This window comes from Ammodytes marinus (genome assembly GCF_949987685.1).
Source record: "Ammodytes marinus genome assembly, chromosome: 1".
NCBI classification, from domain to species: domain Eukaryota; kingdom Metazoa; phylum Chordata; class Actinopteri; order Uranoscopiformes; family Ammodytidae; genus Ammodytes; species Ammodytes marinus.
In genome coordinates this window covers 9085778-9100271 of record NC_137230.1, presented here as the reverse complement: position 1 = coordinate 9100271, position 14494 = coordinate 9085778, and the positions used below count along the sequence as shown (strand labels likewise).

Sequence of the window (14494 nt, the reverse complement as noted above, 5' to 3'; positions counted from 1 at the left end):
CACAAATAAATCATAGTAAAGTTGGATGGGAAACCATAACATTGTGAGCACCCCCCTCCCCTGGAAAGAGACCCCATGTTTTAGTGCATTATCTTCAATGTAAAGTGATCTGGACCCAGGCCTGCCTCTGGGTCCTGTCTCGGCGTTTCTTCCCCTGAAGCATTGCTGATTTTGGCAGCAGCTACAGCAGCAGTCTGGGGTCGTACATGGGCCCGCCTGGCTGCACAGCTCTCTGGGCAGGTATAGCTGCTGGGTCAGACACCACCAGCACGATGGATAGACTGGTAGGAGATGGTTGTTACCCAAAGATCAGAGAGGAGGATGGATAGGGGTTGAGATAAGGATGCTTTGAATGAAACCACTCCAGTGTGGCGTACAGCTTCAATATGGAGTTGTTAAAAAAGACACACATCATGAGCCAAAGTTTTAAGGAAAACCACCTACATTTGGGCCAACTAAATATATTTTGTTGATTTAACTAAGTGTATATGTAATGTAAATGTATCTCTCTATATGTGTAAAAACTTAAGATTCTGAGTTCTACTTAGAATGTCAAACATTAACAGTTGTGCCAACTAATTCTCAGTCATACAAAAAAAAGCTAGTCAGTTAAAATGTTTATTCAAACATTAAACACTGATAAAACCTGATAAAAAAGTTATCTGTACAAGAGAAAATTAGTTTGCTCCAATGTAGCCAGTTTTCCTTTGAACTTAAGAGTTGTAGTTTATCTAGTGAAGACAGTTGCCTTGAACATTTGAGTTTCCTAACCTACAGTGAAGTCAGAGGCCCAACAAGGGTGACTGGTATCACGTTTACTCGCCACAGATCCTATCGGTATCCAAGCCAATCAAAGTTTTTTTTTTTGCGGATTAGTATGAGCTATGTAATGCCCAGCCAATTTAAATTTTTTTGTGTTTTGTAATTTATCGTTCTCTTGGTACACAAGCTGTCAAAAACAGCAGTCAGCAGTCACAGTTACTGATAACCACAGTGTGTCAGCGAAAGCCAAGATAGGCTGTCCAAATCCTCTACAAACCTTTCTTCAATCAATGTATTGTCTTAATGCAGAGCCAACCAGCTGTGAAACATATGCTAATTGTTACTAATTACAACATATATAAATGTTAATGTGGTTTTACCAAGCCAGAGTCAATACATCAACTTTTATATGGTTGGAAATATTGCCTGCTACAATCTGAGCCAAACCTGACATAAGCTGACTGCATCACTACTCAGAACAGATAAACTGCCAACAACACACGCTTAGTAACAGTCTCCTGTTTCCTCTCTGGCATAGCAAGGCTTTCAATTCATTACAATAGTTTTGAAGAATTCAACAATTCCCAATTCAATTGTGTCAAAATCCACATGTTTGACATGTTTATGTCACAAAGACTTTTTGTTTTTGCTTCATTGCACAATATAAACGGTTCAAAAATGCATAACCATTTTAACCTGCAATTTTTATTTTATTTGCTTCTTTCCATTCGCTTTTAAATGTTTTATAATGTGTTTTATGTATTCTAATCTTGCCCCTATAAAGCACTTTGAGTGGCCTTGTGTCTGAATTGTGCTATATAAATAAACTTGCCTTGCCTTGCCTTGCCTAAGTACACCTCTCATGGTTGTATTCTTAGATGTTTTCTAATTGTATGCACATTTAGAAGCTTATACATGTTGATTCATCCACAACTCTTAACCCTTTAACTTTCCCTTGGGTCGAACACAATTGAAAACATTCTGATGGACCCCGTGGTTTTTCAAATATCAGCATCTACCAAATGGTTAAAATGTCACTCAGCAACTCTTGTGAGTGCAAAAAAATATTCCACTGAATGTAATAAAGATGGGCACCGCATACACCTCATCAGATTTCATGGACAGAGGGCAACAGCAGGCCAACATCATGTCAGTCGGAAGAGAAGATTAAGAGAGAGAACAACGAGTGAACCAATGGAGTGTGCTGTGAAAAATAGAGGCCGATTAGAATGGCATGAAGAGTGCATTCGGCATGTTTCGAATCCAGGACTGGAGGTAGTGCGAGTGAGGTAAAGTGCATGGAGAGGACATGGGGAAGAGAGAGGAGGAGAGGGAGCTTGTTAGCTTCATGGATGGCTCTCACTAATAAACCTTGACTGACATTAAAAGGCTGTACCCAATTACTGGACGGGATCCCAGCCCTCTCTCTCTCACACACTCACACACACACACACACACACACACACACACACACACACACACACACACACACACACACACACACACACACACACACACACACAGAGTTGGATTATTGTGGGTTTTGAAGGTAGCGTTTTCAATCATGCCTGCTGGTAGACACTCATTTTTGTGCGCTCTCATGCAATGCCAAAGTAATATTGTTATGTAACTTTTTTGATATAGCACCTTTCATGAGCAGGGAACTCAAAAAGTGCCCTACAAACATTTTTAAAATGTCTACGACTTGTAACTTCTACACACACACACACACACACACACACACACACACACACACACACACACACACACACACACAAACACACACACACACACACACAAAGGTCAGATTCCACTGAGTGTAATGGTCCATGTTTTAGAGGCCGTGTCATGTTGACCGAGGCCTGTTGCTGGGCTGACCAACATACTTTCACATCTCAAAACAAAAACACACGGGTCATCTCTCCCTACCCAGGCCTCCCGGTCCTGTCCATTGCAAACAGCCGGGGGTGAGCTGTGAGATGTATGTGGATGATGTGCACTGTGCTGTTGGCTTTCGCTGCTCTGATATAAGTTGTTTTTCCATTACTGGCCTCAGTCTTGGTTCTGCTACATTATTTAGATGCTCTTAGTTCTCACGGGATGGAAATGTCTTTCAGTAATGTTGGTCAAGAGACCAAAGCTACTGAGTGATTTCCTCTGAGATGATGAATCCCTCCGACTGCTGTACATCAGCTGTATATGTCTAGAGTTACTGTAATAAGCAAATATCAGCATTCTTATGCACTAAATCAAAACGGTGAATATGGTAGCCATTATATCTCGTAAACCTCAGCATGTTAACATAGTCCATGTGAGCATGTAGGCCAACTAACCTTGGCATTGTGCTTCAAAGAGCGGCTAACACGGCTGTAGACTCTGGGTCTTGTTTCTCATTTACTGGCACGCTGTGTGTCTGGCCTTTATGTCATAGGTGAGTTGAGGTGAGAGGCAATTGTAATGCGGAGTGAGTTGAAGACTGTGAGATAATGGTGATTTATCTTGAAGTCCTGCAATGAAGGTTTCAAAGAATAATGTGCCCTCACACAAAATGAAATCGTATAGTACATGCTTGGAACACGTTAGGTTGCTGATGTTGGCATTTAGCTGAAAGCAAATACATACGTACTAGTTTTGATCTGTAACGTCATTGTTGATAACCGATATGCATATACGCAATATCAGATCTGTGCTTCCCTTGTTTTTTGGCTGCTTAAGAGTTTTTGTTGTGATGAGTTTAACAGTGCAGCTTTCTAAAGTCTGTACTCTCAATTTTTTCGTTATTAATATTTAAGCAATCCAAACTTTTAGGATGCTCAGGATGAATTCAACTTTTGTGCAGTCCGTTCCTGTATTGTTGGTCTCAGATAAATGACGTGTTATAAAAGAAGGGTCCTCATCTTGAATAGAGAGGTTATCAGACTATGATATATCACATCAAAACCAGATCCACTTGAATCTTTAAGTCAAATATAGTTTTTAGTGACTTTAAGTTCAAAGGTAAAAAGCTTAAGCAGTCTCTCTCCGGGACAGAATTGCATCTGCAATGCATTATCCCAACTAGCACGACTTACTAACATCTGATTGATGGATTGATTGACTGAGTGAATGACTGACAATGTTGGTCCCGGCATTGGCTTTCCTGTCTCCACCTCAGCTCATTGCCCAGTCTTATCCATCGCTCTCAACACTCCCACTCTCGGCTATACAGGCTGCAGATTAAAGCTGCTCTCATCTGGATCTCATCAGTTTAGGCCGGCCTCGCTGTTTTATAGGTTATTTTTCATTCAGCAGAAGGAGGGGGGATTCTAGAGTGATTTAGGGTTACACTGCATGGGGGCTGGAGGAGAAATAAAAGCAAATTGTTGTCTTGAGGGGGAAATGAATGAGGCAGCATGCTAAATCCCCTCAGGTAACAGCACGCAGGTTTTAGTACAGAACTCGTGTACTCTTCCACTATTTCCTCAAGTGTTTGTGTGTGTGTGTGTGTGTGTGTGTGTGTGTGATATTTGTTGCGTGGCTGTGCTGTTCTGAGCCGTTTCCTCTCTGTTTTTCCTACTATAATGCGTGTAACATGTGGTGGATTGTTGTGGGATGGCGGCATGCACAAGTGTCATTGCCAAACAGCATAAATCAGTTTTGGGAGAAACATTTATTGCACAATGCTGTATTTAAAAAAAATAAAAAATAAATGAATCCACCAAACTGTTAAAGGGCTTACATCACCAAAGCAAAGTGCGTAAAGGAGTAAAAACCCGTAATAGTTTTTAGCTCCCTATTTGGTCTGGGTTCAAGTGCTGGCCAGGGAACAAAAGGAAATAATAAGCATATAGGAATGGTGCCTAAACTGCAGCTGCTCCAAGACATATTTTTACATTAGTGTCAGTAGACTTTTTTTCTTCATATACAGTATGTATACTTTGATGGAAACGGGAGGACAAACCACTTGAGTGAGGATGTGCTGAAATGCTCGAAGTGAATGTACAGCATTTAAATTGGGTGTAAGTGGATTCCATTCAACTTAACTATTATGGAGACAAATATTAACGCTGCGAGCAGGGTTTGAACCTGCGCGGGATGATCCCATTGGATTTCGAGTCCAACGCCTTAACCACTCGGCCATCGCAGCTCACAAAGGATGATTTTTCTGCATTTTCTGCAATTGCATAAGTGTGACATAGAGATATTGTTTGTGTCAGATGTGCTTCGGTTCATAACGGGTCGGCAACATTATCTATGATGAGCGTTATAAATGGTCTGTTGTGTTGTTGAGATGTGCAATGTTTTCTATGTCCACACTTGCTGGATGTGTGCAGTATGCTACTTCAGTCATGCGCCTCTCAAGTTAATTTGGCCAGAGGCAAGTCTGAAATCCTGGATGTTGGTGTCTTCACAAAAGCTTCCTTCATGTATTCTCTGTGAACTTTATGCTTCACTATTGGTAAATGATGACTAGCTGTATAGACATGAGAGTGGTATTCATCTAACTCTCAAATGAGTCCCAAGATATACTTTTTTGATGACAGGCTGAAGGGAATACAAAGATCTGATTGCCTTTTTTCCCAACTTTTTTTTCAGGAGGAAATGCTGTGACGGATTCAGGTTTGTGATGGGCCAGTGCATTCCTGAAAGTAGGTTAACCACACACACTATCCTCTACGTTTGGCTCTTAACTCTTAGGGTTGAATCACATGCACCACTAATCTGATAAATAGTTCTTCCACCACAGCAGTTCATAGATTACTGTAAAACTGGCAGCCCAAAACACTGTCTGAAGACAAGATTGGTCTATTTGGACCTCCAAAGAAGTCCAGGAAATGCACATGTTGTAGTGGAGTAATGATGTGTCTTTCTAGATAAGTGCAACACTTCAGTTGACTGGAACAAACAACATACCAGCCAAGAAAAGAAGTGGCCACAGTGTAGCACATTGTGTTGTGGTTGACGACATACAAAAATCTATGAATTGTGTAAAAATTGGAGTGATTTAGTGAATGCTATTCACCAGTGTTCCATGTCATTATTAACAGGTTTAGTGTATACAGCAAATACTGCAGTATTTCCCCACAGAATAACAGTATTTCACATTGACCACAAGAGGGAACTGTTACTCAGTTGGATTAACATTACAGCTTTGATGTCCAATAAACATATTGTTCACTAACATATACACAAAGATATTGTACAAATATAATGCAGGTTAAGATTCCACAGATTAACTAAGAGCCTTTTAAGACAGAGTCAGCGATTGTGGAGAATGCTTATTGTCAAAATCACGTTTGTCGAAATCAGTAAACATCTCCTTATCTGCTACCTGTCCATACTGTGTGTGTGATGGAAATAAATATGGTGTTAATACACAGCCTAGGTTCTGTAAACTAGAATGTAAACTTAATTCATGTAAACAAAGTGGGCCCACCATATTTAGCAACATGCCATTTTACAGAGCCTTGGCTTTGTATTAACACTCGATATTTTTCAGCACATGGACAGTAGGGACAGGTAGTGGATCGTGAGGCGATGTTATTTTTACAAAAAGTGATTTTGAAAAATAGCAATCTCCAGAATTGCTGACTCTACCATAATCACTGGTACTGGTTAGTTTCAAGTTGTGGATGCAGAACTTTATTAGTGTAAGGAGTTGGTGATTTAACTCCTGATTGATTTCAATAACGCTGGTTTTGAGCCTGTGATCCGGGATAACAGTTCACTTACTCTTTACCTCATTTCTCTCTGTAGGCGTGGATGTGTGTGAAGCATCGCCCTGTGAGCAGCAGTGCACTGACAACTTTGGACGAGTTGTCTGCACATGCTACCCCGGCTATCGCTTTGACCGTGAGAGACACCGCAACCACAAATCTCCCTACTGTCTGGGTCAGTTCACTCACCTCCCATCTCTTTGTTGAATCCTTATGATGATCATGTTTATCTTTTTTAGCACTGTCATCACTTTAATTTATCAACTTGACTTGCATATTGAAAGCACACCGTAACGTTATGTTAGCTTTATTAAAAATCACACTCAGAAGCATTTTTTTAGCGCCTTCCTATGATTTTGTGGAGCAGTTTCCTTCTTTGCATAATGCAACTCAGGAGATTTCTTACCAATTCCAATCCCCAGTGGCACATAATGTAAAATGCCATGTAATGATATAGTTATATTAAAGATATAATGTGTAACTTCTTTCGACCCCATGAGGATTCTGAATATTTAGAAAAACACTGTCGGCGCAGCTACATGAGATAAGCCTTATGTGAACAGGCATGGATTTTATTCCTTCTGCTGTAGGTCCAGGTTTTTTCTTAGAGCAGTAGAATCAACAACTGAAACATTTCTTGGGCGCTTCTTGAGCTCATGGACCAGTGTCAGGGGGCGACGCCAGTTTGTAAACACTACCATTCTGAGAAATACAGAGCGTTTTGTGGAGCTGATAGGCTTTAACAACTTTGTGTCAACTCGTTTGGCAATGGCTTGATCGTAACCGACATTCATTTAGATGAAAAATTACGCACTAAAGCTTAAGAAGCTAGTGCATTATAAGGAATAAAATTAAAATAAACTCTACAAACAATCATTCAATTGTATTCTGTTTGTGATGATGTACATTTCTCTCTCTCTCTTCCCCCCCCCCCCCCCACACACACACATGCAGACATTGACGAATGTGAGCAGCACGCAGGCAGCAGCATTTGTGACCATGAGTGTTTAAACACAGTGGGCAGCTTCCTGTGTCGCTGTCACAGTGGCTACATACTGGCACCAGACCAACGCTCCTGCATACCTGTTCACAACTGTGAGTTTCCATCTTTCCATTGTGCTATACAGCTTTCACATAACAATTCAGCCGCAAAGTCACAATCGATGTCTGTTAGCACATGGGCTAAAAGCAAGATAAGATGCATGTGTGTTTACTTGACTATTTTAACAATGTGTAATGATACTGACACGGATGACTGTTGTTTTTCTCATTTTTATACGATTATTGTTTTAGTATTTTTAACTGTGCATATGTAAACTAAATCATGAGCGTGACCATGAAAGTCATATGACTTTGTATTTCATCCAAACTGTGTGCTGGAAACCTTTTCAATATGTGGTTTGTCTTTCAGTGAGTTCGTCTGGGAAATCAGACACCTTGATGAGTGCTGGTACCTGCTCGTTCACCTGTCAGGATTTTACAAGCATGAAAAACAGTCTGCTGCAGCTAAAACTAAGGCTAGGCAACACACAGTCACCCAACCAGGTAACATGTCTACTTAAGAAAAATCCACTTAAACCTGAGAAGAATTGTATTTTTTAGTACTTTATTTTCTTTCTCTTTTTTTATCAAGATTCCAAATATAATGGATGTCCTTTTTAGGCAACCATATTATTTGAATGTACCTCATTGATTGATTACTAAACTTACTATGTTGACATTTTGCATGTAGCAGAGACAAATAGTTGTTAAGATCTGGTTTCTTGGCTTAGTTTCTGGTTATATCTCAAAAATTGAGGATAACATTAACCTACATTTGGCAAACCACACACCCTTCATAACTTCCCTCTATTTATCCTATACTTCCTCTTTCCTCTTTGTATTGGTAGGTACCTGGCCTGGCCAACAGCAGTGACAAGCCCTCTCTGGGGAGGGCTGGGAAAAGTCCAGATAGCCCATGTCTACCTGGTCTACCCGGCCCTGCAGGAGCACCTGGGGTCCCAGGTAAAAGTTAAATCCACTGTAGTCTCCTTATACATACAAAGGGAGAATGTGTTATTAATGTGGTCGGACAACATGTTGCTTATTGTTGTTAGAAAAGGAAAAAATAGGAAACTTGAAACTTTTGCTGAAAAGATAAAAAAAAATCTATAAAAAATGTAAAGAATGAAAGTTAAGTTGTCTTTTCTGCTGTCTCCATGTGTCCTCACCAGGACACCCAGGAGAGCCGGGGACAAGAGGTGAACCAGGGGAGAGGGGCCCGCCTGGCCCCCGGGGTCCACGGGGAGACATGGGACCCATGGGTCCAGAGCCTGACATGAAGCACATCAAAAGAGGCCGCAGGGGGCCAGTGGTGAGAGAACATAAAAAAAACAATTCCATAATGTAGAGGTTATCACATCTGTGTTGTACTTAGAAGCTTTTCAGCTTAATTCCCACCGGAGCCTTTACTTCGGGACATCAAAGTAGTGTAAAAGAAAAACACTAGGAGGTCAAAAGGTCATACGGTTATGGGTTAGGTGTCACTGTTTTTATGTAAGAAACCACGTATCTCTCCGCTATATCGTAAGTCAGCCATCATCCACCACCTTCAGTGACCATGGAAAAGGGAGGAACTAAAGGTGAAAAGGAGGCAGTCAGGGTTCATTTAAAACAGCAGGGTGGAATTTAAAGTGACTCAGAGGAACTTTAAGATTCTGTTGATGCTTTAGACAAAAGCAGTAGTGTTTTTATGACACCAGCGCCTGCTGTCTTAAAGATCTTTGCAAGCGTTCGTCTTTAAGTTCAAGAGAGACCACAGGATGCATCATGATGAGGAAATATGTTTACCAGAACAACAAGACAGTGTGTCCATGGGCATACCTTTCTCCTCATATTATTATTTTTTCATATCTGTATCTCATCTTCCATATAGGGACCAACGGGGGCATCAGGAAGAGACGGCCTGAAGGTCACTATTACACATCTTTACTTTCCTCTCATGTGCTTTGAATTCTTGTCTTCATGTCTGTATGCTTGTGGGGAGCTGCAGGGTTGCCATCTAGTGTTTACCTAGTGCTTAGCCATGTAGTGTTTCCTATAGAGATAGATAGATACACATTGACACTGAGCATCGTATAAAGTACGAACACTGTTAGTCCAATAATAATCCTTGCCGTTACTTATCAGTTGTTACTAAATAGAAAAATGTGTCCTTAATTCTTCTGACTCAATCTTGCACTGAGCAGTAGAAAGCTGTGGCCAACATTGGCTTCATTTGTGCTGTTTCCCATCCACAGGGGGACAGAGGAGCTCCAGGTCCCAGAGGTCCACCTGTAAGTTCATTTAAACTCGCATTTTAAAAGCCTCCGTATAAATGTACGCACAGACATGCTCTGAAAATCCTACCACGTATTCCATATTCTAAATGATGTCCCATCTATCTATCTATCTATCTATCTATCTATCTATCTATCTATCTATCTATCTATCTATCTATCTATCTATCTATCTATCTATCTATCTATCTATCTATCTATCTATCTATCTATCTATCTATCTATCTATCTATCTATCTATCTATCTATCTATCTATCTATCTATCTATCTATCCATCCATCCATCCATCCATCCATCCATCCATCCATCCATCCATCCATCCATCCATCCATCCATCCATCCATCCATCCATCCATCCATCCATCCATCCATCCATCCATCCATCCATCCATCCATCCATCCATCCATCCATCCATCCATCCATCCATCTATCTATCTATCTATCTATCTATCTATCTATCTATCTATCTATCTATCTATCTATCTATCTATCTATCTATCTATCTATCTATCTATCTATCTATCTATCTATCTGTCTGTCTATATATCTATATATATGTCCTCTGTCACCAGGGACCACCCGGCTCCTTCGACTTCCTGTTGCTAATGATGGCCGACATCCGCAATGACATCATTGAGCTGCAGGAGAAGGTGTTTGGGGAGCGGCGGGGCATTTCTCTGGACAGCCCTCCTCACTCGAGCGGGGAAGCCGAATTTCTAGAGTGGGGCTCCGGACAAGGAGATGTCATGCTCAATACCTGACCCTTTGACAGTTAACAGTCACTCAAACCCAGGCGCTATCAAAAAAACAAACATGACTCTTTGTAGGCTATCTTTTCTTGATAAAGGATGCTGCTGGTCAAATGGCCTCATCATGTAAATAAGTCCTAACCTCAACAGCTGGGATGAACAAGAAAAAGCAGTCCCGGTTCCACGCTCTCAACACTGCCACAGACAGTACAACAGAGAGATATATGGATTAAACCAAAGCAGAATTTTGGACCACAGGCTCTCTCAAGCTACTGCGAGCACTGTCTGGCCCGCCCTTTTCCCCATGCTGTGGTGTGACTGAGGGGATGTGTGTGCGAGGACACAGAGTGAGAAAAGATGAAGTGTGAGCCCTTTACGTCTGAGTCCCTGCAGCTGAACCACTTCAAACGAAACCAGCTTTTTTATCGTCTCCATCTCTTCCTGTTCCCGAGTCTGTCCGTGGAAGCTCTGCTGCTGCTACTGACAGTTAGCCTGCAGGGTGTGTGTGCTGAAAGACACCAGGACCCGCACTATGTGAGCCCCCCCCCCCCCCCCCCCTCCTGCACCTGTCTGCAGGATCCAGGCCTCTATAAGCAGCTGTTCTCTATAGACTATAGGAGGCATCTTCAGAAAACTAATTCATAAGATTCATGAGTGTTACAATCCCAATCCCTGTACTGTTGAACACAAAAAACAATAATGCCTGATGTAGTTTTTGTTGTTGTTGAAATTGTACAATTAAACAAACACTAAGAGGTTGTATAGTCAATCGTAACTTTAAATCAAAAGCATGAGGTGGTAAAGTAGTGAGAACAGGTCCAGGTAGACAGAGAATCACTTTACTTTATTTTTGATCAGGAACGTTGACTGTGAAAGGTTGGAGCCATAAAAAGTTCCACATTTTTGGGAGAAGGGTTGTTTGCTTTGTATAGAGTAGTTAGCTAGATCAGAAGTTAGGCTAACACTCTCATGTCTCTCTGTTCAAGCTAACACCACCGGTTAACCAAGCTTAGCAGTGAGACTGGAAACAGCTATGGGCTACTTTGTGATAAGAAATCTTACAGATTAACATAATTCAGATGATTTTCTTAGAGGTTTTGTTAACTTCAGACTGATACAGATGACCCTTTCCCCACTTTTTCAGTCGTTATGCTATGCTAAGCTAAGCTAACTGTCTCGTATTTCCAGCTTAGTTAACGGAAAAGACGAAAGGGTTGCTATCAAACTTCTCATCTAACTTTCTGCAATAAGCATATTTCCCAAAAGGCTGTTCTACCTTCTACCTGCCTGCTTTAGTGGCTTTGCAGTCATTCTGGCACCACTTTGTTGACACTTACAGAGATATCATGTAGCGTAGCTGACAGCAATGTTGCATACGTATTTCCTCACAGTTGCAACAATGGGGCTTATGTGATTTGTTTTTACTACCACTTGGCCTCTTGCATTTATGGTTCGTACACCGTGATGTGATACAATAGCCCCACAATTTTCTTCTTTGGAAAAGTTCAACTAACAAGTTTGCCTTTGATTTTTCTTCTGAATAGTCAATATGCTTTTTCCAATCTACTATATCATCAATCACAACCCCTATATCCGCACTGTTGATACAGCAAGCAGCCCATTTAAACTATTCTCCCTATGTCTTGATCTGAAGTAAACCTCTCCACCAGTAGAGGGTGTTAAACCACAGATAATTCTCCTGAAAACTTCGGCCTGGCTAATACTGTATCTCTGTGAAATACCAACCAGGTGAGACAACCCAAGTCTGCAGCACACAACATCCTGTTTATAATCCCCATCATTCATCCTAAACATCCTTCGGGTGTGATGAACACAGTATCGATCTGTAGGCCTATATCTATCTAATGACCATCCATTAACATTACTGGTTTCACAAACATGTTAGTTAATAAGTAAATCATAGCAGTGTTTTTTTACCAGCTTCAACTATACTGTTGAACTGTAGCGTGGCTGACAGTCATTATGTGAGGTGTAAGTATCAGAGGTTAGGGGTCAAATGCCTGGGAATAAACAGCTGGAGGGATAATTATAGACCACAGGCTGTCAGTGGGGGCCTGTCTGGGCCCGTACCCACCATTGAGGAGACGGTTGAACAAAACACGCTGCTGGGTTTGATCTGCTGTGGTCGAGTTCAAACTGTCTGGCCTTTTAAATGTGTTTGATCCTCGTGAACAGATCTTACTAAATGCTGCTGGGCTTCTGAGTTAGTGAGTGTGTGAAAGAAGGCTTATGTAGCCTATACAAATATATACAGTGCTTTTGTTTATTTTGTGTGTGTGTGTGTGTGTGTGTGTGTGTGTTTCAGAGAGAAGAAAAAAAACATTGATGCCGACATAAACATGCTAAGGTGCTACTGTATTCAGGGTCTCCAACTGTAATAACAGGCCCGAGCCGAGAGAGCGACGTGTTTTTATCAGGCGGAGATGTACAAAACGTTTGTCAAGTGTGCTTCTCACCTAACAGCTCCGCCCCCTGTCGTGCAGTCACTGCTTCTCACAGTGGAGTTGTTGCCAAGGCGACCAGGAGCAGGAAAAACAACATGAAACAATTTAAGAACCATGTCAGTGAGAGAAAGGCAAGAGAGTCAAAGAGATTATCACATTTCCTTCACCACTTGTCATGCAAACTGGAGGCTTCCCCCTCTGCCTGTAGGGGCAGCAGAGAGCAGGTCAACAGAGTGCAACTTTCAAGTTCACTGGAGGCTCTGCCTGTAGGGGGCACTAGAGAGGAGGTCACCAGAGTGCACCTCTAGAGTTTACTGTAGGTTTCCCCCTCTGCCTGTAGAGGCAGCAGAGAGGAGATTGCCAGAGTGCACATTTCAAGTTTACATACCGCCTGTGACAACAGATCTGTCACCAACAACATCATGTGAATTATCTTTCATCTTCAAACTCTATAATGATTCATAATTCGTAAGAAAATTATTTTTCTAAGGCAAAACTGAAGATAAGCCTATATCATTACAGTTTGTGTTGTTGTTAAAATAGCCTAAATACGCAGTAAATATTACATCTCTTTGACATCTCCTTGTCGTCAATGTTGTTGGGATGCCAGACACCACTTATGTCGCACTGCGAGATGAGTTATGCAACTACTGCTGGCATCTTTAGATGATAATAGATACTACACATTTGGTCAGATGTTTCCCAGAATGAGAGGAATTTCCGCACTGGCACACTATGGCTATTCATAAATACACCTCATGCACGAAAGGGCTGTCACTTCAAACAGTCAGGGGCCTCTGTGTGTGTGTGTGTGTGTGTGTGTGTGTGTGTGTGTGTGTGTGTGTGTGTGTGTGTGTGTGTGTGTGTGTGTGTGTGTGTGTGTGTGTGTGTGTGTGTGTGTGTGTGTGTGTGTGTGTGTGTATTTGTGTGTGTGTGTGTTTACAGGGGTGAAGAAGCTTATGAGTGTGGCCTGGATTGATGTCTGGCAATCATTATGCCATCATATCAAGGCAATCTATTTTTTTCTTTTCAAATTAGCCCAACGCAATGATCACCTGCATTAAGCCCCTGTGAGTTAATTTCCTTTCCTTCTACTCTCTAGCCTTGAGGGTGGGAAAAATGCATTTAAAAATGTGAGTTGTCGTGCATGAACCGAAACACTTCTGCTGGTTGTAGTGTTGGCTGATGAACCTGCTGGATCTTCTTCTCATCGACACATTGCATGGTAATATTTTGTATATGTCGTATTCCTGAAACCTCTTTGCCATGAAATCACATGAACTCTGCATTCCCCCGATGAGAAGGAATTGCTGTGCCATACTGCACTTTTCACCAGTTTCATTGTATGCAGGTCAAAGAAAACCCTGCGTGTTAAATGCAGCATATGTTCTCTCCATTTACAAAGTATGGAATGATTTTCAGAATGAATGCAGGCTCCAGTAGCAGGTCCACATTTATCATTCTACTCTTCTTTGACGCAGAGGGACATGCAACAAGCTTACA

The 14494-nt window shown here is 41.5% G+C and overlaps 1 protein-coding gene across 1 annotated transcript in view; it reads left to right on the top strand.

Moving 5' to 3' along the window:
• LOC307260230 (collagen and calcium-binding EGF domain-containing protein 1-like) overlaps positions 1–11227 on the top strand; it is a 31227-nt gene extending 20000 nt beyond the window's left edge. The window contains exons 3-11 of the mRNA XM_080040410.1: positions 5338–5390; positions 6499–6633; positions 7413–7553; positions 7870–8003; positions 8348–8462; positions 8672–8811; positions 9373–9408; positions 9737–9772; positions 10350–11227. Of these exons, the coding sequence (XP_079896536.1) occupies positions 5338–5390; positions 6499–6633; positions 7413–7553; positions 7870–8003; positions 8348–8462; positions 8672–8811; positions 9373–9408; positions 9737–9772; positions 10350–10538 (979 nt within the window). The 3' untranslated portion in view covers positions 10539–11227. The remainder of the gene's footprint in view (positions 1–5337; positions 5391–6498; positions 6634–7412; positions 7554–7869; positions 8004–8347; positions 8463–8671; positions 8812–9372; positions 9409–9736; positions 9773–10349) is intronic.
• The last annotated feature ends 3267 nt before the right edge of the window (positions 11228–14494 follow it).